Source organism: Aspergillus campestris, assembly GCF_002847485.1.
Source record: "Aspergillus campestris IBT 28561 chromosome Unknown P168scaffold_8, whole genome shotgun sequence".
NCBI lineage: Eukaryota > Fungi > Ascomycota > Eurotiomycetes > Eurotiales > Aspergillaceae > Aspergillus > Aspergillus campestris.
In genome coordinates, this window is record NW_020194343.1 from 1,131,398 (window position 1) to 1,156,486 (window position 25,089).

The following is a 25,089-nucleotide window of genomic DNA, read 5'->3' on the forward strand; positions in this document are numbered from 1 at the left end:
TCTCGGGTATTTCCAGTTTGGGAGAACATCTTCTTCAAGTACCTATGGTAGAAGAAGATCATGATCATTCGATGGTACTACAGACAGACGAGGAAGGGAGTGCATCAGTACAGGGATCATGTGGACGATCTTCAGCAGCGACCGGGATCCAATGGCCGCTGGTGCCATACTGCCGGAAACTATCACCATCCTTCAGTTATTCCCCCTAATTGTATGACTGCTCGTCAAGGGGATGGCGCGTAAGGAATGTGTCTGTCCTTTTCAGGGAAGTGAATCCGATGCTGAAGTGACCATGAGACAGGGGATGGAAATTCACAAGAGGGAGAGTAATCCCTGACTGATTTGTCTTGAATCCGCCCTTTGCGTCCTAATATAGAACCACTGTATAGACAGTACGGTGTAGTGGAAGAAACAAGGGGTCTCCATCCACAACGCAGACCACAACCCAGTCAGAGTCAAGATAGCCTTACCTTCCTATCTTCGAACATCCTCCATAAGCTCGAGGAGGTCAATGGAGGGTGTTTCCCAATCCGTCGTAGTCTGATTCGCACCAGTGATATCGAACAGGGTTAGTGACAACTTGCCGCTGTATCCAGGCTGTCGGATCCCTGACCCACACCCATTTCAGTGGAATGGGGCCTCCACTCTGTCCCACTCGCAGGCGGTCCAAAGGCTCCACGAGTCTCCCATCTCGGAGGTGCGTCCTTTCAACAATGCCAGTAGTCGCTAGCCTGTCGTACAGTGCTGTGTTTCCAATCCTTCGATGGTGTTTTTTGAGTTTGACCTGACCTCGACGGACGGATTCCGAGAAACCGAACGGATGGATTCCTTCCTTGTTTCATGATTTGTGTTTTTGGGGACGCCCGATACTCGATCCTCCTTGATCGTCGGCTTGGTGGCTGCAAACCAAGAGAAAGCCGGGCGGCAGGTGAAACTTAAAGCGGGACAGGGTGGGAATCACGGTGGAACTGGGAAGCGATGCTGATAGACGGGCCATTGAGAGGGTGTTTGTCTGGATGGTCTGGTCTCCCGGGGCAATCGCGTGCGTTATCCTTGCCCAACGGTGTAACTCTGGGAGGATGCTGCATTATCGAATCCTCTACCCATGTTAGAGAGGAGGTAAAAGAGGTCTGATAAACCTCGCCTTGACTGATGGTGATGGTGCTCCACTGTATAGGCAGTTCCTTCACTTCCTTGGCTGTCATGATCGTGCTAACCAGGCCTTACTAGTAGTCCGAACACACCATTTCTGTTTCTGGTGTCTGTAATGAACGGTATTACCTACCATCTCCTCTGTCAGTCCTTCGTATAGTAGTTAGAATACTGGGCAGGGATTGGTGTCCTTGTTGGCCCCATGTTTTCTTACATGCAAGCCGTCATGCAGCTCGCAAGAGTCCTGGAATGAACTCCGCCTGTTCAGTTCATGTTTGTTGCGCATCGCAAGGCTCTCCTCGCTCATATCGATGCCACTAATACTAGCCTCGCCACATAATTGACCGAGAGCCTTACAGCCAGGGTATCCACGTTGTATCGCAGACACCAATCATGACGCTGCATGTACATCGCTTATAGAGGCGAGCCCAAAAGGGAATAGAAACAAAGAAGAAACAAAGAAGAAGAAAAGTAGAAAAGAAACCCTTCCAGGACGTACTATGCAGGAGGAAAATAGGGTCAGTTTCCACATCAATGGGGACAGCGCTTCAGTAACTGATTGGTGATCCCGACAGTGCACTGAGGACTGAGGACTGGTGGGTTTTCGGGGTTTGAATCGGTCCATCTCTCTAGGCACTTTGGGTTTAGTTGACGATAGCCGATATTCGCTACTGCATGGCGAGAATGGGACTATGAGACAGGTCACTCTCCTGGTTACGCCCCTGGTCTGGCCATCTTCAACTTCAGACAGCCTCATGCCACTCTTGCTTTCTTTCGATCCATTAGACATGTGGAGCATGGCTTTTTCTAGGATTTCCGGTGCAAAGGCTGTCTGCCTTGTCGTAGTAAGATCTGGCTTGACTGACAGCTAAAACACGTCTAGTATGGAGACAAAACAACGAGGACAAAAATAGAAAATAGAACAAACGCAATAGAAACGGAGGAAATTCCCCCGAGAGTGACAATCAACCACTAATAGAGAACTAGATACCCATGAAGAGCAACGATGTTAACCCAAAGACCTTTGATTCGCCTTCCAATCCTCAAGTCGAGACCCCTCGTACTAATGATAGTTATTCAATCAACCAAATCAAGCTTTCCGCATTCTGTCAAATCCCTCGTAGTGACACGCTGCATCCTTGAACCGAGCTAGCACGCACACTAACTCGTCAAGGGTCCATCTACCCATGCCACGATCCTACTTTCACGTTCAACAGCGGTGTGGATGTGGAGTCGCCAAAAGAGACCAGCTGTCTCTCGCTGAGTGTATTCTGTAAACCAGACTACCTACCCTACCGGGCACCGAGTCTGGCCGAGGAGGATCAGTATTAAGATCTTGCATCCCCACGGCAAGTACGGCTAGTAGTTGTAATTCTAATCCGCGAGCCGCTTTTTCATGTGGATTTGAGGGTTAGGCGAACAACCCATGGTTAGTATCTCTTCTTCGCAGGGTATGCTGTATGTCACATAAGTAACACACACTCTTTCTTCTTAGTAAATCGGATCTTCCATTTTTTTCCCTTCTTTATCTATCTTTTGTGGGACATTACGGTCAGATTAAGCCCTATACCAAAAGCTGGTCAGCATGCTGGCGTAGCGGCTAAGATTTTCCTCATCCCTCGCACTCCTATCCTATCCTACTATACCCCGCTCCTTCCACCCAGTATAGACCAGGAGAGTGAAACAGAAGAGCGAAGACGCTGCGCCAAGTCTGCAATGCAGCCTGGATCTGCATGCTTCTTCCAAGACGGCCAGACGGCTAGACGTCCGTCCGTCCTCCCTCTTGCCTAAGGTGGGTAAGCGTGCCCCTCATGATTTTTTCCTCGGTCAGATGTGGTGGACACTGGATTGGTGGTTCATGTATTACTCTGGGCTCCTGGAGGAAGGCGAGAGAAAATGGGTCGGTGGCAATGGCTCTAGTCCTTGTTTGCGATGATGTGCAGGATTCCAGGTGTATTATGACATGGGTGGTGGCTAATCGGATGATCAGTACTTCTTAAGAGATCAGTGACAAATTGCCAGAAAATACAGCGGAGGAAATGTAATGACATCAAGTAAAATAGATTATAATATATTGCAAGAGAAGAGGAAATCAAAGAGACCATGTTGCATTGTCTCTCCCTGTTCCCATAACCTTGTCACCAAGACAGATGACTACGCCGAACATCCCTGTAACTATATCCAATATTAAACCACGCATACTACAAAGTAGAAGCTATTATGAACCCTAAACCCGCATAGCCGACTATAATCCTATAAACCTAATAAAATACGCCCCTCTTCTAATCATCATATTCATGGAACTTGGCGTATCCTGTTTCACCCTCCCCCTCATTGCATATTACATGACCTGCAAGCCACGTAAAGGCCCAAACCACCCCATCCCAGCAACACATGTCCCAAAACCAACTTCCCGGATCCCCAAAAGCAATTATATAGATACGTTACACTCCGTCCCTCCGAGACCAGGATCAGTAGGGGGCGGACAGCCGATTCGAGTTCAGACCGGTAGTGGGAACCGCTCTGGCGGTAAACCCTAGAACGACTACGGATACTATCTGAGGTAAGTACTAACTAGCGTCATGGGTCGGTGGTACGACGTGACCGTAGAATAAAAAGCGCATCGAACACCTGGCAGGCTAGGCTACTTCTACACTTACTCTGCTGACCCTTGTCTAGCTCGGGTCTCGTCTTTGGACGGGGGTTTTTAGCGAGGGTTGGGATTTGTTCTGCGTGTGCTGTCTTGTGCGACGGTCTTGCATTGACAATGTGATGATGGGCCCGAGGCGTCGGTAACATTTATGCAGAAGCAAATTGTCATGAAGGATGTTTGACTGCTCCGTGCTGTTGGGTTTTCGATTCTATGTCTTTCGGGGGGTTTATTCTAGATTCAGAGGGTAGCAATTGAATTGACTCTTCGGAGACATTCTACGTTGGATCATTCCAACCGCGTTATTAGCACTAGCCGGGGTAATTAATAGGCTGCAGTAGTCAAAAAAGCAAGAAGGATAGAAAAAGCAAGTAAATCAGATAGAAACAAAGAAAACACCACCACCACTAACAACATGATAGATGAAGAGGAAATTACACTGCGATATTTCCCCCCAGCAACAGACTCGACCCCCACCTGATCTCACCCACCAATACCCTTCCTATCAGCGACAAGTCGAATCATTAACGTCGCCTCCCTGCTTCTGTGTCTTTCAGCCAGTAGGTGTTCTCACCGAAACAGAAAAAGGCAATGGCTGCGCACGCGAAACAATCACCAACGACTTGGCGAAATCGTCTTCTCGACTCTGTATAGCTGTATTAAAGATGGGATGTAGAATCAGGACCTCTCTTTCTCAGCCTTTCTCGCCGCAAGCCTGTTCACTGTATCAAGATACCGCTCCAATACCACTTTCCCCTCGGTCTTCTTGCTGGAGTGAGGACCCTTCGTGTCCAAAGACCCAGTGCGGGACCAGCCACAGCTGGCTTCCCCCAGTGACTGGGTTTCGTCGGCCTTAGCGCTGGAGTGAGAACCCTTTGCGTCCCTACACCCAGTCCAGGACCAGTCGTTGCTAGATACCCCCATTGACGGGGTCCCATCGGCCTTATCGCTGGGGTGAGAGCCCTTCTTGTCCAAAGACCCAGTGCGGGACCAGCCGTAGTTGGTTTTCCCCAGTGACTGGGCCTCGTCGGCCTTATCGCTGGAGTGAGAACGCTTCGCGTCCCTAGACCGAGGGGACCAGCCGTAGCTGGTTTTCCCCAGGGACTGAGTCTCGTCGGCCTTATCGCTGGGGTGAGAACGCGTCGCGTCCATAGACCGAGGGGACCAGCCGTAGTTGGTTTTCTCCAGTGACTGGGTCTCGTCGGTCTTATCGATGGGGTGAGAACCCTGCGTGTCCAAAGACCCAGTGCGGGACCAGCCACAGCTGGCTTCCCCCAGTGACTGGGTCTCGTCGGCGTTATCGCTGGAGTCAGAACGCGTCGCGTCCCTGGGCCCAGCGAAGGACCAGTCGTAGGAGGTTACCAGCCCAGGTCCTTGGGTCCCGACGGCCCTGCTTTCGACGGTGTCAGAACGCTTCACGTCCCTGGGCCCACCGTAGGACCAGTCGTAGATAGGGAGCCCCAGTGGCCGCATCTCGTCAGCACAATCGACGGTGTGAGCACGATTCGCGTCAGTAGACTCAACGCCGGACAGGCCGCACCTAGGCATCAGTCCAATCCCCTGCCCAGTTTCCACGCTGATGCTGGCGTGGATCCTGGGCACGCCGTCCCGGTCAATTAGGTTATGGACGTCCCAAATGAGCTGGAATATTTGGTCCCATGTCCCTTCTGTAGTTCGTTGAGTTTTTCTTTTAGTGCGTGTTTGAGCGGATAGGAGAGTGAGAAACTTACCGGCGACAACCATGTTAGTTAAGAAGAGCTTGAACTTGAGACCGGACTTTTCTATGAAACGCTCCACGTCATTGACCCGCTTTTTGAAGCATATATCCATTGAATGAATCTGGGGTTGGTTGGTATCAGTAGAGCCGGTGTTTAGAATTGACGGGATGGTCTTTTGGGGGGGGTAAGGAGTACATACCGGCCTGAAGGAAAATTTCACCATGCAAAGCGAGAGTACCGGCCTGATCATGGTGCCGGGAGACGTTCTGTTGTGGGCTTTGACTCTCATTTTCACTCTGTGGTTGATCACCTTGTTGCGTATATTTGGGTGGTGACTGATGTCTTGCTGATTTGGATCGATCTGTAGTAGATTGTGTAGATGTTCCTGGTCTTGGAGATGACGAGTAGTCTACACTACTATATAACTCAGTACACCGTGAGGCCCTGATCTCATTGTGACATGTTGAGTACGCCACAATTAAAGCATAAAGCTCCTGTTGTTTCCGGTGCGCTATTAGAGAGACTTGAGCGTCGATGAACCGGAAAGTTTCTCCTCATTTGAAACTATGTTTTAACCTTGTGGCTATCAGATTGCGTATGATATGTGTCATTTGAATGTGATTGCAAGCCTGGGACAATGTTCCTGCTACTGCAAGCCATTTCAGGTTACCAAGCGATGTAACACTGAACTCATGGCGCAAGGATTAACATGGTCCTCTGGGCGTTGTATGTAACCCATTTCCTGCGTTATTATATCTGCTGGCTTTAATCGGATAGTTAAAGAAGACAGAGGGTGTGATTATATATGTCGCATACTTGGGCAAAATTTAATGATGTATAGCAGTTAGCTGGGAAATTAATATCAGTGATCAGTGTAGAGTATTCATTCTTCTCCTTCGAGTGTTTTCGAATTGTTCGAGCAAAGAACTCATCATAATTAGTCCATTGAATATGTTGAGCGTCCCAGTATTGATGTGCCTTGGGATTGAGGTTCTGGAACCATGGACGCACGGGCCACTCAGGCACCACTTACGCTTACATATTCCGACGCGTCGACGCGACTTGTCATTTCCTTCAATCCGACTATCAACAACCAATATCCAACAAGAAAACCATCCGAAACCATCCGAAACTGCGCAAAACCAGCGTGTGCAAGGTTCCACCATCTCCCACTCATATGGCTATCTGCAAAGCCTCCCGTCCCTTCCACAGATCTGAATTGCGATGAGACGGGGAGGCAATCCGTTGACAACCGCCAACACAAACCAGGGTCATTTCCAGACGCCGGACCGGGCCCCTTCGGCGCTGAAGCCCAAGGCAGCGACGACCTCGAAGAAGAGGAGTGCAACGCCAGCTTCGTCGGCGTCTGCGTTGAGACCGCGGAAGAGGAACTCGCTGCCAAGTGCGCGAGACCAACCGACCCTCACGCAGATTGATTTCGTGTCGACGAAGTCGCAGAGTAGCTTTGAGCAGGACGATGATGATCTCGACTATATTGATGAAGCGCCTGGAAATGGTGCTGAAACGTCGCGCGAGGTGATTGAGATTGATGATTCGGGAGATGATGACTACCAGCCACCGTCACGTCTCCCGAGAGGCAACGCCCGCACTGTCAGGTTTGGGTCGGATTCGAAACGCGATCAGTCGAAACAGAGGAAGACTTCGAACAAGGACAGAGCTGATGGAAAGCGAGAGACGAAGAACAAGCGCGGAAAGAAGGACAACAAACCAGCAGAGAAGGATAAAACCCTCACGCAGATGGACTATGTGCGCCGTTATTTGAAGATCGAGCCTGATGACGATGTGAAGCTGGAGTACACCTATGTTACTCCCAAAAGGGAAGAAAGCCAGAGGAATCGTATATCGAACCAGAGGGTGCCAGACCCCGATCACACTCAGGAGCCCTCTAGCGAAAGCAAAAGAAGAAAGCTAGCCAGTGATGATGTGGCAGAGAAGAAAACGGTGAAAACCGCGGCACAAGATCTCGAACATCAGGATCCACAACTACCAAAAACGCCTCGAAACCACCGGACTACCATTCCTTCTTCGCAGTCGCCTGAAAGCCCGGGACTCGCCATAATATCCTCTTCTCAATTTCGCGGCGCACAACGGTCTCCTTTGGAACGCTTTTCGCCACGGGACAGCCATCCTATCAAAGAAGAATCACCCCGACATAACCAGCCAGAAGTGTCGCGACAGAGTCCGGACTTGGGAACATTACCCCGACATATGTCTCCGACTCCCGTCAAGCGAGAGTATTCGCCAATTAATCGGCCTGCTTTCTATAGGCCACCCGTTCATAGTGCAGTGGGCGTAGGAAATGCGGCTGATGAATCTGAAAAACCTCCCACCGCCACGCCTAGGACCGTGGTATATGAGACCGATGGGGAATCGAACTACGACAGTTCAGAGTGCGGCTTCTCTGGTACACCCACCTTACCCACGGCCCACCTACTCGAAAGTGACGACAATAATGAAACCCACGACAACCACAATGACGACGACGAGCTGCCTGATATTGACTCCCAATATCTCCCACCGATTCCTCACACTGAGCTAGAGACCGAGTCCGGTCTCACGTCAGAAACCAACCTCCCATCCGATGCATCAATATGTTATCAGAGGGTGCAGTCTGCTACCCAGTTTCCGCTAGAGCCTATCCCGGTGTTGGATACACAGAAAATGGCAGAATTGTTTCCTGAGAAACCCCACAACCCCCACTCCATGTCGACAGCTTCTGGGTCACGCCCATCTCGAGGCATTGGATCGCCTATCCCATCTGATCCATTACACGCCCAAAGCTCGACCCAGACCGAAACCCAGACGCAAACTCAAACACAAACGCAATCACAATCACAAACTCAGGATCTGGAAAAGACATCGACTGAACTTGTTCCCGAGTCTTCGCCCATCGCAGAGCACGAAACTCGCATGCGTCCAAACAACAAAAATCCACTCGGACCCCGAGCCCCAGACACCGCCGTCCAAGTCGAGTCATCGCAGCCAGCAGACAGATTTACCAAAACCATCAGCCAACGGCAGAACCCTCCTGCCAGAGGTATCTTGACTGGCAGCCAGATTCTTACATCCAGTGTCATGGAAAGCGTTCCCTTCCCGGCGTTCTGGCTGGGAAGTCAAGATAGCGTAGGAGAACCCTACAGTCTTCCAGATACGAGTGGTTGAGAACGTTACATTGATACACGATATATATACCCGCATATGCATATGGATTTAGCACATAATAGATAGTCAGCTACATAAGACCAAGAATATATGAATAAATAAATAAGATACACAGCAAGTTCCATAGTAATTGCAATCACTATGAAATGGAATAACTTCAAGACCTACTGTTTATAGACTGCACGAAATCATTGTATATAGTCACTACCAGTAGTGACATAACTACAGTGGGCTCGGCCCGTCGTAGGCCCGGAAACGGACGCGATAAACGCCCACAGGGAATCCACAATCAACTCTCCGCACCAGCCAGCCGCCCGTTATCAGTTCCCCCTCTCCAATCCACCCAACGTTACTCACTTACCCCCCTTAAACAACCAACAAAAACATCCACCCCACCCATCCCAGCGACATGGATCTAGCCTACGACCACATCGAAGGCGAGATCTTCGCCGCCAGTCAGCGCGCCAAAAAAGAAGACAACAAAGAAAGCGGCGCCACCCAAGAAGGCGACTCCAACAACGCGGCCGCCGCCGACCACCCGCCCGTCGATCTCAACACCGAGCTGCAGGAGACCTTCCGTGCTTTCTCCGCCAGCCCCTGGGGCGTTCGCATCGGTGGATTGTGGGATAATGTGCGCAAGCAGGGGGAGAGTTACTATGAGGGTGCTAGGCAGGAGTATGCCGCTGCTAGCGAGGAGGCCGTTAAGGGGTTCTCGGACCTGAGGGAGAATATTGTGGGTCGCACGCGTGGATTGTCGCTGAGTACGGCGTTTGCTGGTGGGGATGATGTCGAGGGTAATAGCGGTGGTGCTGCTAAGGATGAGGCGTCTACGCCGACCGGCACCGGCGCTGAAGGCGAGGGGTCTGCTTCCGGCGAGGGATTCCTCGCTCGGTTGAAAGCCGAGGCAGCTCGGCGGTTGAAGGAGATTGAGAAGGCGGAGGAGGCAGCCGACGAGGCTATCTTGCGATTCGGGATGAATATTGGGCAGAAGCTGCGCGACGCTGTGAGCATTGTGCCGCCGGATTCGGAGGCGGATAAGCTGCTCTTTGAGAGCAAGGATGCGGATGGCAAGCGGGTGATCCATGCGACGCGCTTTGAGGCCCAGTTGCATGTTATTCATTCGAACCTGGAGAGCTTCACGAAGGATCCCGTTAGCGATGAGTGGGCGGCGTTTAAGGAGAAGTTCGACATTGATAGTAAGACGGATGATGTCGCTGCTGATTTGGAGAAATATCCTGAGCTGCGGTCTGCGATGGAGAAGCTTGTTCCGGAGCAGGTGGAGTATGCGACGTTTTGGTGCAGGTATTATTTCTTGCGTCTGGTTATTGAGACGGAGGAGCAGAAGCGCAAGGAGTTGCTGAAGGGTATGTCTCTTTTTTCTTTACTTCTATCATTTTTCTCTATTCCATCTCTTTCTCTATTTTCAGTGCAATTAGTCTGACTAGTACAGGCGCCAACGCAGGCGACGAAGAAGAGGTCGCGTGGGACGACGATTCCGACGACGACACCGACTCCCCCTCAACCCCGCAAGTCAAGTCCAACAAGCCCACCGACGAAGCTCAAGCCTCCACTGCCCCAGCCGCCGAAAAGACCACTCCCAAGTCCAACGAGCGCCGCCCCTCCAACGACCAGCAATCATCCGCGGACAGCGAATCCAGCTACGACCTCGTCAGTGGAGCCACCAGCCGCACGCCTGCCAGTCCCAAGGAAAAGGCCAAGGACGACGAGAGCGACGATGACTGGGAGTAAGGGTAGCGCATGTCGTGAGGGGCAAGTCCCGATTTGGAAACATCGTCCATGTTTATAGGTATTTTGACGCTTTACATCTCGATGAAGGAGTTATGGTTTTTTATTTACTGTTTTTTGTGTCTTCTGATTGTTGATTTTAGGAGTTGAGTTGTGGGCTTGTTGTTTATTGCGTTGTTAAGCGACTATTCAGTTTGCTTTCTTGATATCAATCCCCCGCGTGGACATTTCTTTCATTAGTTGATTGTTTGCGTTGATTGATTGTTGCGATGGATCTCACCGTTGCAAACGGTGGATCGTCCTGACTACATGACCGGTCAATCAAAAATTCCTACGTTGTTGTATCTACGCTGTAGCTACTGTTCTACAATCTGAGCACTTAGCTATTTACAACCGGTTTTACACTTCCAATGTTAGCCATCTGGCATATCCATATCCGTACACATCATGAGTAGAAAGTAAACAAAAAAAAGACTGGTACAGAGCATGCTACCATGGCAGAAGACTATCACGATTCCTCCCGTTTCACCTTGGATCTCACATCATCATCATCATCATATTCATCATCATCATCATACCCAGGCCTATCCATCGCAACCCGCCCCGACATCTTCGAAAGCGGCGTACCCCGCATCGCACTCTGCCGCCGCGAACCATTCTTCACCGGCGTCCCACGGCGCGACTGCGACGGCGTCTCAGGGTTAGGCGTATGCTCCCTAGAGCGAAGATGCAGGCCCCTCGCGCGATAGTCACTCGGCGAGTTAAACGGGTAATCGCTCCCGTCGTGAGAGGAGTAAGCGCGCAACGGCGTGCCGGCGTACTGGTAGTCTTCGCCGCGGCGCTTGACGGGGCTTTCGTCGTAGGGGTCCCAGCCGACGCGGCGGCGGGCGTCGGCGCGGAGACGCTGGCGGTGCTGCTCGTCGCCGCCGGCGCCGGTTGTGGAGGATTCTTCGAGGAAGAAGTTGAGGAGCTCGTCGCTGATGGAGAGGTGGGATTGTTGTTGGAATTGTTGGAGGGAGGTGAGGCGGAGGAGGGTCTCGAGGAGGGAGAGCGATGTGCGGATGTTGTTGTAGAGGGGGTTGGTGATGGTTTTGGTTGTGGTGGAGGTGGGTTTGGAGAGCCCGCGCGGGCGGGGTGGTGTTGATCGGCGTTGTTCTGGGTCGAGGGAGAGCTTTGCGAATTGTTCCGGGTCGAGGGAGTCTTCGCGTTGGCGGGATTGTGGGGTGTCGGCTTCAGATTCGGTGTCTGAGTCGTCTTCTTCGTTGTAGACTTCAAAGGCCATCCATTCGGGGTCGAGGTTTTTGGGGAAGCGCCATTCGTCGGGGATGGAGGTTTCGTGGAAGCTGGTGTGGGGTGCTGCGGAGGCGGATCCGTTCAGCTGGGCGTCGAGCTGGGATTGGAGCTCGTCTACTGCGCTGTCCTGGTCGGAGTCGTCATCGGAGTGGCCGTACGCCGACTGCTCCCGTTCGACCATGCGCCGCGGTGGTATGGCGTGGATGTCGCGCTTCAAGAGGAGGACCGGGTTGTTGGTCTCCCCGTCTGGGCTGATGTTGAGGATCTTGCCGGTGTCGGCGTAGAAGATTTTTGAAATCTGATGGATGGGAACGATTTCGCGGAGGCCGGCGGTCTTGACGTCTTCGTATGCCTGCGGCTGTGGTTCATCCTCGTCCAGCGTATGCACCCGGCCGTCGTCGAGATCTTCGATCAGGAGCAATTGGTAGGCGAATTCATCCACCCGGGCCTCGGCCGGGAGCTGCACGTGGTGTGGCGGCGCCTCTGCCGGAGGGACGGTGAGATCCATCGGAACGCGTCGAAGCTTCAAGCGAGCTTTATGCACGACCTCCTTCCACGTCGTCGTGCGGATCCCTTCCTCGTCATTGGGGCGCAGATGGCTTGCAAAAAGCATGTACAACGACAGCGTGAAGGTGGGACCGATTTGGATCGCTTGCGCCGGGAACATCGAATACTGCGTGTCCCCCGCCGTCAAGAAAGTGCTGGCCTGCAGCAGTCGGCTTGGCGATATGGTGGACGGCAAGTTTGTGGACAATTTGGCCCCGGACGTGGTAATGGCCAGGTTCATCAGCGGCACCGCGTCTTCTATCCGGATGAGCAGTTTCTTGATATCTTTGATAATGTATTTGATTTCGGCGTCATTGCGGGACCGGTCTCGGGACGATTTTGCGCCTCTGCGCATCAGTTCTTCTGATGCGGCGGCGTTTGCCAGTCGCTGCCCCAGAGCCTGGATATCCAATCGGAGAGATTTCGTCAGGTAGACGGCAGATTCGAGCGAAGTATTACCCCGGGCCGCTCTAGACGAGAATCAGTGATCTTCTTCCATGCAGAATTGGATCTGTGAGTACCCACATGAGCTCAATCATGTCGATGGCGGGAGATATGACCTGTACTCTTGGTTTAGCCTTCTTTGCTGTGACCCATCCGGGGACTCCAACCCACCTGGATTTTGCTCTCCAGTCGCTGCTGAAGAGACAAGAGCTCCTCTCGTTCTTCTCGATTCTCCACATTCTGCAAGTACCGAGAAGGATCGCCGTTAGATATCACTGCGTCATCGACCAGCGGGGGGAAATTTCACTCACTTTCAGCAAACGTGACGACTGACCGATTGCATAGTTTGCTGTGATGGCAATCCCCGAACTACGATAGTACCGTGTCAGCTTACTTCGTTGCTGGCTCGCAAGTCTTCCACCAGGGTCTCACCGGATGGCATAGTTCATCGCCTGCTGGGTGAGCTAAGGACAGTTAGCATATGGTACTCTTCTCGTCTTTCCTCCCCATGACACAAGCGGCTTACCCGAGAGAGAAAGACGTCCATCTTGCCGACGTATAATAGACAGTTGATCGACAGAGTATACCGAGTCCAGAGGATGAAGGAGGGGCCCCTGAGGCAATGAGGGGATTTTGTGGTGCTTTTCTTATCGATAACGAGAAACCCACATGGTCTGCTCACGGGGATAGGACTGGTCTGTCGAGCGTGAATGTAGAAGGTCTATGCCTATAGGTAAGAAACAATAAGAAGTAGGTGACCGTCGCCCGTCGGATTGAGGCAGATTACGATCTACCTGAGTGTCTGCATCCATCCCGAATCCACCCAGAAATACATCGAGAATACGACGTCGTCGCGATGATGGAGAAGACAAACAGTGCAAAATGATAGCTGGGCGGTGAGCGATCTATACTTTACTGCCCAACCATATTCCATTCCATATTCTATATCCATGTCCATATCGCATATTTCCGTATTTGAGTCTATTTCCTGGCCCTGCAATCTTATTCCTACCTGCGGCTACAAGTCTACAATTAGTCATGTTCATCAATGTGAGTCAAGAATCATGTCGATCATATGGCGGGGTCCCAAAGTGGCGATCACGTGAGGATGCGGCTCTGATCCACGCGTGGGCGGGGTGCTGACTCAGCCGGTGCAAAATCCATCGAGGTCGCTGGCGCCCCTCACTTATATACTCTCGTCCATACTCCCTCAACTCACCCTTATCTCCCCTCGGTCATCACTCGAGGTTTCTCTCTCTCTGCCTGTCTCCTGGTTCTGTTGATTTCGAGCTACCTGGAATATGGCCGGCAACACTCCCGATTCTTGGGAGGATGAGCTCTCCAAGCAGGCCGAGGGTGTCAACCTGAACGCACAAGGTCGCCCTCAGCCACAGGCCCCCTCCTTCCACCCTGGGGCGTCGGCGTTTACGCCAGGGGCTCAGGCGTTTGTGCCGGGTCAGTCGTTCCAATATGGTGGCGGATTCCCTCAATATGGTCAGCAGGCGTACGGCGGCGGTTACCCGCAGTATGGCCAGCAGTACAACAACAACCAGTATGGCGCGTACGGCCAGCAACCCAACCAGACCTATAACCAGCAGTACGGTGGCTATCAGCAGCCTCAGAACCCTCAGCAGCAACAGTTCGCTCAGCAGCCGCGCCAGGCCGCTCCGGCAGCCACCCAGCCGGCTTCGCAACCCGCCCAGTCGGCCCCTAAGCCCGCCGCCAGCAACGCCGCTCCCCCCAAGGCCAAGGTTCTCTCGATTGGCGGCGCCAGCACCTCCGCGTCCGCACCCAAGACCAAGGTCCTGTCCCTTGGCGTACCCACCCCCTCGAGCACCCCCTCGTCGGGCTCCAACACTCCCGGTGATACCAAGGGCACGGAGGCGGCCCAGTCGGCGGCCAAGGTGACGGCCAGCAAGGCGGTCGACAAGACGGAGAAGAAGGCGGAGCAAAAGGCAGCCGCCAGCGGCAAGTCCTCGCCCGCTCCCTCGGCCTCGGGCCGTTCCAGCCCCGGACGGTCGAGCCCGTCGCGCAGCGAGGTCACCCGCGCCGCGCGCGCTGCGGATGCCGTTTCCAAGGAACAACAGGCGGACGTGGACGAGGATACGCTGAAGGAAATTTACGGCGCGAAGAAGGAACACGTCAACATCGTGTTCATCGGTCACGTCGACGCGGGCAAGTCCACTCTGGGTGGTGCCATCCTGTACGTCACGGGCATGGTCGATGAGCGAACCCTGGAGAAGTACCGCAAGGACGCCAAGGAGGCCGGTCGAGAGACCTGGTACCTGTCCTGGGCTCTGGATCTGACCAACGAGGAGCGTGCCAAGGGTAAGACCGTCGAGGTCGGCCGTGCTCACTTCCAGCTCACCATCCAGTCGCCCGACGGCCCCGTCGAGCGCGACTTCTCCATCCTGGACGCCCCGGGCCACAAGGCCTTCGTCCACCACATGATCGGTGGTGCCTCGCAGGCCGATGTCGGTGTCCTCGTGATCTCCGCGCGCAAGGGTGAATACGAGACTGGGTTTGAGAAGGGCGGCCAGACCCGCGAGCACGCGCTGCTGGCCCGCAACACGGGCGTCAAGACGCTCATCGTCGCCGTCAACAAGATGGACGACCCCACCGTGGAGTGGAGCAAGGCCCGTTTCGACGAGTGCACGGTCAAGGTCTCCAAGTTCCTTGAGGCTCTCGGCTACAAGAAGGACGACCTGTACTTCATGCCCATCTCGGCGCAGCGCACCCTGGGTGTCAAGGACCGTGTCCCCAAGGATCTGGCCCCGTGGTATGGCGGTCCGTCGCTGTTGGAGTATCTCAGCGACATGAAGATGCCCGAACGCAAGATCAACGCTCCGTTCATGCTGCCCGTCAGCTCCAAGTACCGTGACATGGGAACGATGGTGGAGGGCCGTGTAGAATCCGGTGTCATCAAGAAGAACTCCACCTGCATCATGATGCCCAACCGCCAGAAGGTCGAAGTCGCGGCCCTGTACGGCGAAACCGAAGACGAGATCGCCACCGGCTCCTGCGGTGACCAGGTCCGCATGCGTCTCCGCGGCGCCGAAGAGGAAGACATTATGCCCGGGTTCGTGCTTTGCTCGCCCAAGCGTCTGGTGCACTGCGTCTCTTCCTTTGAAGCGAAGATCCGCATTCTCGAGTTGAAGAGCATCCTGACGGCTGGGTACAACTGCGTTATGCACGTACACTCCGCTGTGGAAGAAGTGACGGTGTCCGCCCTGTTGCACAAGTGTGAGCCCGGCACCGGCCGCAAGAGCAAGCGTCCCCCGCCGTTCGCCAGCAAGGGCCAGACGATCATCGCCCGTCTGGACGTTACCAGTGTTGCTGGGTCGGTGTGTGTGGAGCGCTTCGAAGATTACAACCAGATGGGTCGGTTCACGCTGCGTGACCAGGTGAGCTATCCTTTTTAACAAGATTCAATTGAGCGAATACTAATCCGATCACAGGGCCAAACTGTTGCCATTGGTATGATTACCAGACTGATTCCCAACGAGGAGAAATAGATGCCCATCCTAGACACCAAGATTCCCCCCTTCCTAGTTGATCCCACCACCTTCCCTGAAACAGGGTGCAGGCCCATCGGCTGCGGAGAGGAATCAGTGGCGGGTAGAGAGAGAGCTGGGCGAATAATGACGCCCTGACTCGGTTGACGATGATGAACTTATTATTACTTCTTATTTCCTCCTTGCGTATAGAATTCCCATCTTGCTTTAGTCGATTGGAATAAAAGTATTGGAATGTTCACTCCTCCATCGTAACACTATCGTATCCATGGTATATCTATAAAACACAAGCCACCTCACCCAACAGGTTATAAATCAAAAACGAAAGAATCAAATTAGTAAATCACCGCTTCCCCTTCCCCACAACCTTCGTAAACCCATCCTCATCAACCTCCGGCTCAACTCTCTCCCTCGGCGCCCTCACCAACTGCGGCGCATCCCCCATATCAACATCATCCTCATCCTCCTCATCATCATCCGTCTCCCCCTCCTCATCCTCCCCCCTCTTAAACCCCGCCACAACATCCGCCTTACTCGCAGCCTTCTTCTCCCACTCCGCCCACATCTCCTTAATCCCCTCCGTCTCGCCGCGCTCCACAGCCCCCTTCATCTCCATAATGCGCGCCGCAACAGGCGCCGCGCTCTCGTCCTCCACCACCACGTCGAACTCGTCGTTCATCACCTGCACCAGCACGTCCTCCAGATCCTCCGCATCGGTCTCCGGCCGCTCGGAAAGCATCTCGCTGATCGCGCCGCAGAGCCAGTCGCGTTTGTCGGCGCTTGTTGGGCCGCCCCAGTTTGATTGTACAGCGAGGGTGAGCGCGGGCCAGGAGTGAATGGCGAGGGTTATGCCGAGGTCGAGGTGGGCTGTTGCCGGGTTTGCGGGTTGTTGGTCTTGGGTGGACATTTTGGGTGGTTTTTTTTTTTTGGTGGAGGGGTAGGTTGTAGATTGTAGATGGTAGATGGATAGTAGGTGGGTAGGTGAGGTCGGTAGACCTTGTCCCGAATGTATGTGTGTAAGTTCTATTATCTCGTAGGACAAGTTAAGGAATGCTGTCGCGTGTGAATCTTCCAATTGAGTGGTTTAAATGGTTGTAAAAAACAGTCTATCAAAAAGGTGGAAATGATTTTTCAGATGCGATGCTGATTAGATATGATAAGCTGATAGTGGGTCAGGTGATCTCCCGATGACGGAGTACCAGTATATATATATCGAAGGGGCTTTGGATAATTTCATCCTCTAGACACCAAAACCTGGGTCTGTTGAGAGCTAAAACAAAGCTCAAGCACTAGAAAAAAATGAAACAAAAAGGAACTTTACATTAACTAATATACTTGAGGGTTATTTGTTAAAATGGTCACCAGAGGTCTTTGGAATCTGCATATCAACGGTATTCACTATCTGATACAAAGTCAATTCAAGTGTGCTTACCATGTGTTACAGGCAAATGGTTTCGCTATTGTCATTCTCAAGCACGTACCAGCTCTCCAGGCGAGAAAGCCACATTTCAGAAAATAAAACAGCTTCAAGAGGAAAGGAATACTGATGATTGGGAAGAAGTCCCTTTCCCCAGCCCACCCCATTCCAGTTTGAATTATGTCTACACGGTCGATCTGGATACCGCGGTAATAACAATCTCTTCGTGGACAGAAACCAACGGGATTATACCATCGGTTTTCCGAATCGAACTTGCAGAGGTTGACGAGGCTTCGGATCTATCGCTTGAGTGTCTACTTCAGAAAGCAGACAGACCTTTAGAGCGATTTCTAAAACTGACATTTGAAAAGCAAACCGAGCCTATTGTCTCTGACGATTTGAAGATCAACATCGATATGCCAACGCCGTTGAATGAGCTCCAATATCGGCTCTTTACGGACTTTATCTTTCAATGGAGGCTTTATGTTGATGATCACACATTATGGCAGTACCCATCAACACTGCTTAATACACTTGTTATTGGTGTTCTACGTCTTGCTGCGTGGGATCTTGAAGTAACACACGAGAGCCTTGATAGCCGAGTTGAGCTGCCAATCAATTTTAGATCTGTTTCAGGCTGGGAGAGTACAGAAACAGATATGTTTTGGTATCACGGTTTTCTCGTCGTTGTCTGTGACACACTTGATACGAACTCATCAGCGACTGTAGCGGCTCTGTGAGATAAGGCATTGCTAGATGGTTACAGCAGAGTGCAGCAGAAGGCTCGATTAATCCTTGTTTCATCGCGCCACGTTCAATTCGTTGAGCTTTCACCAGAGTCTATTATGAGCTCTGAGGTGCTCCCACTAGTTGTCAATACATCAGCAGAGCAATGCTCACCTGGTTTCCGTGCACTTACACATGTTTTGTCTTCCTCCTGCTGGAAGAAATCACTTGCTCACAGGGAAAAGTGGGGTATAAATTCGCCTCCTGAAATCTTCGATATGATGCTCAGAGCACTGAGACCTCGAGACATTTTGTCCTTTTGCAAATCTTCTTTGGCAGTTGAGTATTGGTATTATACTTCACTCCCCCAGCTTGGTGAATTCAGAGTATGGCACTTCGACTCATCAGTTCCGTGTTGCGGTCATTTAGATACAATGGATGCTGCTGTTTATTGCACCTTGTGCTATGTCTGGAAACATACAAAGTGCATTGGCTTGGCTTGCACCCCGCCTGGTCACCAGTACATATGTCCTAATTGCCACAAGAGCAAAAATCGCCAAAGCCTTGCCCCCGGCGGTATTAATGCAACGAGTCGACGCAAAAGGAGAGGCCCAGGGTGTCGCGTCAGAGTTGCAGGCCGTCATAAAACCCTTAAATTGCGTCTTTCTCTGCCTACAGATCTCCGACCAGAACGTCGGCTTCTTGGGAATCGTGACCCCGCATCACCATTGTTCATCGACTATGCAATACGATTTGGGGGCGCTTTCTCGGGTTTAGCATATGGACTGGTTGAAGACTTGTGTCAAACTCAAGATAGCTAGGACTCAGGTGTTTGGTATGTCAAATCTCCACGTTCCCTTGACGCTACTTGTATCCGAGCGTGCTGCAAAACTAACTAGGTACTTCTACTTATTATTGGACGCTCTTGACACATTGAGTAACCAATCTGTCTCCAAAGACACCAGCCATAATAATGTGCTTGGTTTTGTGCCTCGTCAGCTGGGCATAAAGGCGGTATAACAGCTTTAAGAACTTGTTTGATCGTTGCAGAGTATTTGTAAAAGAGGGATAATATATTGCTGAGTGAGTAATTGTAGGGTTCTGTCGGGCGTATAGAATAGAAACTTAAGTTGTCCATTGTTGAAGTGGAGAGAGAGAGATATATATATATCTATCGTTCAAAAATGATGAGTATATTGGTGACATTTTCTATACTACGTACGAGTAAAACCCCAATAATCAGAGCAATATATATTACTCTTATTTCAATTGTAAAAAAAACCCATCAGACACTCAGCAGTGAGAATCCTACATGATAATAAATGGATAACTGAGTCAGTAAATAAGTATATGGACCGCAGCCCGAGCCAAATCAAATCTATATTCCTGAACCTGATAATAAAACAAACCGCCTGCGAAATGGGATATCATATCCAATGCTTCAATATCAATATACAAAAGAAAAAGCCAAAAGAGAGAAAAAAGATCCAGAAGATAGAAGGAAGAACAAGATATGGAAGAAATCAAACACCCCGACGCCATGTCATGGGTATATTATTCCCTACATCAAAGAACATAGCTGAGCACTTCCTGTGCTCGAACTGCCGTAGCAACATGCCAAGGCAACGTGCTGTGCTGCACGGTGACTGTACCCCTTGCCCGGGCAAGGGTAGCTAGGCCGCGGTACATGCCCAGTGATTCTCGGAGGATGCCCTCGTAGGACTGTGAGGGCCGCGTGGTGTGTATGAGATTGACGCACATGGAGTACACGCCGTCGCCGTCGGCGGCGCCGCGACGGCGCAGTAGGTATCCGCTTGCTAGGACGGGGCGGAGCTCTGTTAGGTGGGGCGAGTTGTTGAGTCGGTGGGATAGGATTACGCCCCAGGTTTCGTCGCTGATGTCCATTAGGGTGGCTTCGGAATCGGCTTCGATTTGGGCGTCTGTGGGTGTTGGGGCGTTGGCGGCTGCGCCGCCGCCGCTTGGAGGGGTGGGTGCGTTGGCGGATTGTTCTGGGGAGAGGACGCTGCCGCTGGGGTTGGGGGTGGCGACGGGTGTTGAGGCGGGTTGGGAGCTGAAGACGCTCATTGGGATGGGTGTGGCTGGGGGCTCGAGAGATAAGTCGGTTGTGGTGTTGACGGCGAAGATGGTGAGTTCCAAAGAGACCGCGTTGGATTTGCTGTATTGGTCGATAAAACCGGACCATGCTGGAGAATGTTAGCAAGCGAGCAACCAAACCTAGGAGCTGATAGTCTTACTGTCGATTTCCTCCTGGTCGACCGTGTCCGTGTATGCGAGCATGATCCGCCACCGCGCTTGTGCCCTGTCCAGCATCTCCTTGGTTGCCTTCCAGATCTCGTTGCGTATATCAGACATGGCCGTGAATGCGCTCGCGTTCCGAAATCGTAGACAATAGGAGATATTTCGCTGAAGGTTCCCGCTGGTGTCAGACCACGCCACGCTGAGCCAGCGCTGGTCCTGGCTTCTTGAGCATGCGATGTGAAGGCACCGCCCATCTTGTAAGGGCGAGGACTTCTCTGGGGCAAGTCGGAAATTGATGGACCTTGGGATGGAGTCTGCGAGAAGGACCGGAGGGTTACAGCCCGTGAGGCTCGTCGACAGGGGTTTGGGGTGACATCGGCTATAGACTTCCAGCGCTAAACTGAGATACCTTGTTTGCGGCGGCACCACCAAAGACTCCGCGGACATTACGAAGTCACTAGGGACGATCTGTAGCACGAGCTCGTTCAACTGTCGGGTCTGTTGCGTGTCCGCGGCGGCTGCGTACTGTTGGAAAAGGCTCCAGAAAGCGGCACAGATGTCAGCCAACGCCGTAGCGTGAGTGAACGGATTGACAATGTAAAGCACTATATTGCCCTCTTTTGGCACGCCTTGCGTAAGAACGGCGCCTAGAAACATTAGCTTACGGCCACTCTCACTATTACGGTTGTCTTACCGAATTCTTCACACATGGTTTTCAAGGTCATCATCACGTTCGGGTAGCCGATCCCTCCTGTCACGGTGGTAACCCACTTGCCCAAACCATGTTCAAAATGATTTGATTCATTCCCTCGATTGTGAGTTCCAAGATTGCAGCTCGTATATGCCAAGCTGAGACGTTCCAGAAAAACATCGGCGGCGTCCCCCGCCGTGTGAGGATGTATGCAATAGGCCGTGATGTTTTTCGGTCCATGAGCAGGTTCCAGACCGAACGTCTCCCAGAAGGAGATTGCGGCCGGCAGAACCTCCAAATAGTCTTTGCCGCGGCGGACACGTAGATGCGGCGATGCTAGCTTCGATACCGACCCACGCGCGGCCTCTCGGCGCTGAGAAGATTGTCGCGGGGTAAGACCACCAGAAGGAGGAGAAAAAAGATTATTGGTGTCTTGCAGTGAGGCATAATTGCTCAAGTCAAGCCTCTCGCTCCCTCCCACGAACGGAGTATCCTCAAGGGAAGTCCGTAAGGAATACAGCTTACTGCCAAAATCACCGAGACCAAGATCTCCATCAAGTTTGTGATTTAACGAAGTTTGAGTGACCTGGTCGGATAGAAGTTGTGCAATTTGAACCTGCACTTCCCTACGGGCGATGGCGGGCAATAGCCGATTATCTGGCAGTGAAAAATAGCCCGTCATTGACCAGTCCGAAAAGGTAGAGAGAAGATTTCCCAAGAAGACTGCATCTTCGGCTCGGTAACCCTGGGAATCTTGTTCGTCTTCCACCGGAGCTATTCCATGCGACATGGCCGGGGTGCTAGGGGAGTTGGAACGGACGCGCTTTCTCTTGAGAGTCGGCAGTGTGGCGTGGGATGACTCGCTGTCCGAACCACTCTCATCACTCCCTTCGCTTGTAACGCTGCTTTGATCGTCTTGAGCCAGCTCAGTCGAGGGACTTCCATGCCCGTCCATCGTCTTTGCAACGTCTCTGGAAACCACACTATTCCGCGTACGGCGCGGAAGACCGATTGTTGGGATGTCGCCATCAGTCTTGGTAGACTGATCGGCGCCGGATGGAGCATTCGTGAACCAAAACTTCCCAGCCGCACCATATTTTTGGTCCCAGTTGGACATGTCTTGTTTGAATGCCACGGGCTTATAGTAGCTCTTCTGCCCCTTTGGTACGGGAAGCCGGCCGTTTCCATCCGGGGCGGGGAGGATGATCTTCTTGACTTCCACAGGGCTCAGGGGAGGGCTTATTGTTTGGTTGTTGTCATTTTGCGACGAGGGGGGTGTTGTGTGGTCCCGCGGGGCGATCTGCTCTTCTTCAGTCTTTACTTGTTGGTCTGTGCTGATGAACTGGGGCGTTTCAATGTGTTCAACCGGCGCTTGTTGATCTGAGGGTTGTTCGCTTTCCACTGGTGGCTGCATAGAAATCGCAGGTGACGCATCTGGCTCAGCACAGAGAAGATCGGCCATTTCGTCGGTGTCATGGCCCGGCGGGCCGTCACCCAAGCCCTGAAAGTCAGCATCGTCGAAAAAGTTGAAATCAGCATCCGTAATTCCTTTATCCCCAAAGTCCTGCTCATCCATGTCGCCGAAAAGATCGTCGTCATTTGTGTCGTACAGACCAGATCCGACTACAAGCCCAGCCGCTGGGCCAAAGACCATCGGAACATCGGAATCTCCAGTGGGCATTTGTGCTAGAGACCCTACTTTAGTCTGATGTGGGAGTGAACCGAAACTAGAATCTTCGACAAAGAGATCTGTCGCATTTGTAGGGTTTACACCCAGGGAAGCAGCTCCGTCCGGCGGCGTGGGATACACGAGACTTGCCGTCTGTAACTCCGGATATTGGGAGGCACGGGAGAGGCTCTCTATTCCTTCGGGAAAGTCAAGTTCGCCGGAATCAGTTTCTGCTTTTGGATGTTGATCTTGATGGCTGGATAAGGGTACAGGGTCCCTTTCCACAGGTTTGGGAATGTCTACCGTGCGCCACATCTCTGCAAACCCCAAAGGGTCATTGTGAAGAGAAGGGCTGCTGCAGAGGGGATTGACCAGGGCTGACAAAGCTGCTCTTGTCCTCCTAAAGCAATAGATAGCCGGCCAGAGGATGCGCTTCAGGGGAAGCGTGGGTGTGTTATCCTCGCCCAGCCGCCACGTCTCGCCGGCCAACCTAGAGTAAAACGGCTCCCAGACCTCAATTTCCACCCACGCCATTTCGTCGATGGGCCTTACAGGCAATCCAAAGCACCTGAGCCAGTCAAACACTGCTAGTTTCCATTGCTTGTGGTGTACACTTCTTGAGCGGTCATTCCCGGCGGCATCAGCGGTCACATAGGGCGAGGGCGCGGTAGCTGGGTCCGGGTTAGCAGACACCAGTCGGGCAACCGATCCGCTGGGAGATAACCAGAGATCAGTTCCACGAGGGGCATCCACAATGTCCTCAAGTACCGAGTCGGGTTGACTGAGTCGTGCGATGCCATCCTGGGCCACCGTTTGCAGAGATATCATCAGCTTGCCGACAGAGGTGAGCTGAACGTGGAGGGTTGTCAATGTCGGAATCGACGCTGGATCATCATTGGCGATCCTGGGGCTCTCATGGTCGTCGCTCTCGATGGCGGTGAAAAGTGTTCGTGACCCCAGAGGAATGGCATGGTCGCGCCGGATTAATTGCAGGCTGAGGGCACCAGTCACCGCTGAAATGAATGCGGCGTAGATCGCACCCGGACTTGCATAACCATCCATCCGCCTCGCGGGCGGAGGGCCGTTTGTCGGTCTTTGCGACGCAGACGCATTCTGACCTGGTGTTTGAGGTTCGGTAGATAGGTTCTTGATTAGATCGGCGGCCGTAGTACTCCCTGACCCGGAGGCTGCATCCCTGTTAGTAACAATCGAACCAGAGCGCGGACTGTAAATACCTTTCAGTGTGAACGAATCTACGACCAACCGACTGCGCTCATCCTGACCCTGGTTGGGACATAACGGGTCCAAGCTCTCGAAATCGGGAGTCGCCGAGAAGACCCATAGACCCAGCCGACGAGGGTAGCTTGAGACGAGGCAATCCGCATTCCGAAGACGCAGTTCTAGGTCTTTGAGGCGACTGAGATGCCTGAGGATCGTATAGCCGTTGGCGGGAGTCTCGCCCGGTATACTGGCGATATTCGGCTCTTCTGTATATATTCTCCAATATATACTGGAGAACCCGTCCTAAACATCCCTGTTAGATGGTCGCCTCTCAGCGCGATTGAACAATCACATACTATGGCGCGAATATTGGTAATGGACCCTCCGGGAAATTCCATGATTTATCGGCGGTTGTCCCGGGGGAGATTCTGGCTCGTCCTGTATGTCGCCAGAAATACGAGTTTCACCGAGAGCGAATGCATTTCCAGAAATTTTATCTAGATAAACAGCAACACCCCAGAGCAAAACCCATCATAGCGCATGAAACTTAGGTGCGGAGAAGTCAGCACATCGAACGGGGGTCTGATGCCATCGCCGCCCGGGGGGGATTGACGAGTAAACAATGCCAGGTAAGACGGAGTGGCGATCAAAGGGAGCGTCGCATATAGGTTTGCGAGAGAAGCATACCAGAGACAACCAACACAGACAACGAACAAGAGGCGAACTACAGCATTGAAGGGGCAATAGAGGGACGCGCAAGGAGACGAGCGATGCAGCCGATGAGTTGATGATGGCGATTGTTATCGATTCCCAACGGAGGTTGTTTCGGCCCGCGCGAACCAATCAGCGCCGATCGACA

At 52.4% G+C, this 25,089-nt stretch overlaps 8 protein-coding genes across 8 annotated transcripts; 4 read left to right on the forward strand and 4 right to left on the reverse strand.

Moving 5' to 3' along the window:
* Positions 1 to 4,480: 4,480 nt before the first annotated feature.
* P168DRAFT_319810 (uncharacterized protein) lies at positions 4,481 to 5,545 on the reverse strand (the record flags this gene model as incomplete). The annotated part of the gene is made up of 2 exons (XM_024840315.1): positions 4,481 to 5,469; positions 5,533 to 5,545. 2 exons carry the CDS (start codon positions 5,543 to 5,545, stop codon positions 4,481 to 4,483), a joined length of 1,002 nt encoding a protein of 333 aa, XP_024691874.1.
* A 1,091-nt stretch (positions 5,546 to 6,636) lies between these two features.
* Positions 6,637 to 8,751, forward strand: P168DRAFT_328326 (uncharacterized protein). Its single transcript, XM_024841344.1, has one exon. The coding sequence runs from the start codon at positions 6,745 to 6,747 to the stop codon at positions 8,701 to 8,703; it is 1,959 nt and encodes a 652-aa protein (XP_024691875.1). The 5' UTR covers positions 6,637 to 6,744; the 3' UTR covers positions 8,704 to 8,751.
* A 361-nt stretch (positions 8,752 to 9,112) lies between these two features.
* P168DRAFT_238486 (BSD domain-containing protein) lies at positions 9,113 to 10,452 on the forward strand (the record flags this gene model as incomplete). The annotated part of the gene is made up of 2 exons (XM_024833617.1): positions 9,113 to 10,071; positions 10,140 to 10,452. 2 exons carry the CDS (start codon positions 9,113 to 9,115, stop codon positions 10,450 to 10,452), a joined length of 1,272 nt encoding a protein of 423 aa, XP_024691876.1.
* A 416-nt stretch (positions 10,453 to 10,868) lies between these two features.
* P168DRAFT_271337 (RanGTP-binding protein) lies at positions 10,869 to 13,538 on the reverse strand. Its single transcript, XM_024835258.1, has 6 exons — positions 13,259 to 13,538; positions 13,165 to 13,196; positions 13,044 to 13,101; positions 12,904 to 12,972; positions 12,814 to 12,848; positions 10,869 to 12,758 (listed from the first exon to the last, which is right to left on the reverse strand). Exons 1-6 carry the CDS (start codon positions 13,277 to 13,279, stop codon positions 10,958 to 10,960), a joined length of 2,016 nt encoding a protein of 671 aa, XP_024691877.1. The 5' UTR covers positions 13,280 to 13,538; the 3' UTR covers positions 10,869 to 10,957.
* Positions 13,539 to 13,940: 402 nt separating this feature from the next.
* On the forward strand, positions 13,941 to 16,487 carry P168DRAFT_255499 (translation termination factor GTPase eRF3). The gene is made up of 2 exons (XM_024834466.1): positions 13,941 to 16,136; positions 16,191 to 16,487. Exons 1-2 carry the CDS (start codon positions 14,034 to 14,036, stop codon positions 16,245 to 16,247), a joined length of 2,160 nt encoding a protein of 719 aa, XP_024691878.1. The 5' UTR covers positions 13,941 to 14,033; the 3' UTR covers positions 16,248 to 16,487.
* A 103-nt stretch (positions 16,488 to 16,590) lies between these two features.
* On the reverse strand, positions 16,591 to 17,337 carry P168DRAFT_305586 (pre-rRNA-processing TSR2 family protein; the record flags this gene model as incomplete). The annotated part of the gene is made up of 1 exon (XM_024838943.1): positions 16,591 to 17,337. The coding sequence occupies exon 1, from the start codon at positions 17,152 to 17,154 to the stop codon at positions 16,591 to 16,593; it is 564 nt and encodes a 187-aa protein (XP_024691879.1). The 5' UTR covers positions 17,155 to 17,337.
* Positions 17,338 to 17,601: 264 nt separating this feature from the next.
* On the forward strand, positions 17,602 to 19,211 carry P168DRAFT_298085 (uncharacterized protein; the record flags this gene model as incomplete). Its single annotated transcript, XM_024838237.1, has 4 exons — positions 17,602 to 17,638; positions 17,671 to 17,835; positions 17,899 to 18,400; positions 18,431 to 19,211. The coding sequence occupies 4 exons, from the start codon at positions 17,602 to 17,604 to the stop codon at positions 19,209 to 19,211; spliced, it is 1,485 nt and encodes a 494-aa protein (XP_024691880.1).
* Positions 19,212 to 19,756: 545 nt separating this feature from the next.
* On the reverse strand, positions 19,757 to 24,978 carry P168DRAFT_271342 (uncharacterized protein). The gene is made up of 5 exons (XM_024835259.1): positions 24,587 to 24,978; positions 24,245 to 24,533; positions 21,344 to 24,196; positions 20,646 to 21,296; positions 19,757 to 20,594 (listed from the first exon to the last, which is right to left on the reverse strand). The coding sequence occupies exons 1-5, from the start codon at positions 24,626 to 24,628 to the stop codon at positions 19,957 to 19,959; spliced, it is 4,473 nt and encodes a 1,490-aa protein (XP_024691881.1). The 5' UTR covers positions 24,629 to 24,978; the 3' UTR covers positions 19,757 to 19,956.
* Positions 24,979 to 25,089: the final 111 nt, after the last annotated feature.

Bases quoted from the DNA above. Each gene is read 5' to 3' on its own strand.
- P168DRAFT_328326 (XM_024841344.1), top strand. From the start codon at position 6,745: ATGAGACGGGGAGGCAATCCGTTGACAACCGCCAACACAAACCAGGGT.
- P168DRAFT_271337 (XM_024835258.1), bottom strand. From the start codon at position 13,279: ATGGACGTCTTTCTCTCTCGG. The intron at 12,973-13,043 runs GTGAGTGAAATT...CGGTACTTGCAG, and splicing joins AGTCGTCACGTTTGCTGAAA to AATGTGGAGAATCGAGAAGA. The intron at 12,849-12,903 runs GTGGGTTGGAGT...CCAAGAGTACAG, and splicing joins GACTGGAGAGCAAAATCCAG to GTCATATCTCCCGCCATCGA.
- P168DRAFT_255499 (XM_024834466.1), top strand. From the start codon at position 14,034: ATGGCCGGCAACACTCCCGATTCTTGGGAGGATGAGCTCTCCAAGCAG. The intron at 16,137-16,190 runs GTGAGCTATCCT...ATCCGATCACAG, and splicing joins GGTTCACGCTGCGTGACCAG to GGCCAAACTGTTGCCATTGG.
- P168DRAFT_271342 (XM_024835259.1), bottom strand. From the start codon at position 24,628: ATGGAATTTCCCGGAGGGTCCATTACCAATATTCGCGCCATA. The intron at 24,534-24,586 runs GTATGTGATTGT...AGGGATGTTTAG, and splicing joins TTACCAATATTCGCGCCATA to GACGGGTTCTCCAGTATATA. The intron at 20,595-20,645 runs GTAAGACTATCA...AACATTCTCCAG, and splicing joins CGACCAGGAGGAAATCGACA to CATGGTCCGGTTTTATCGAC.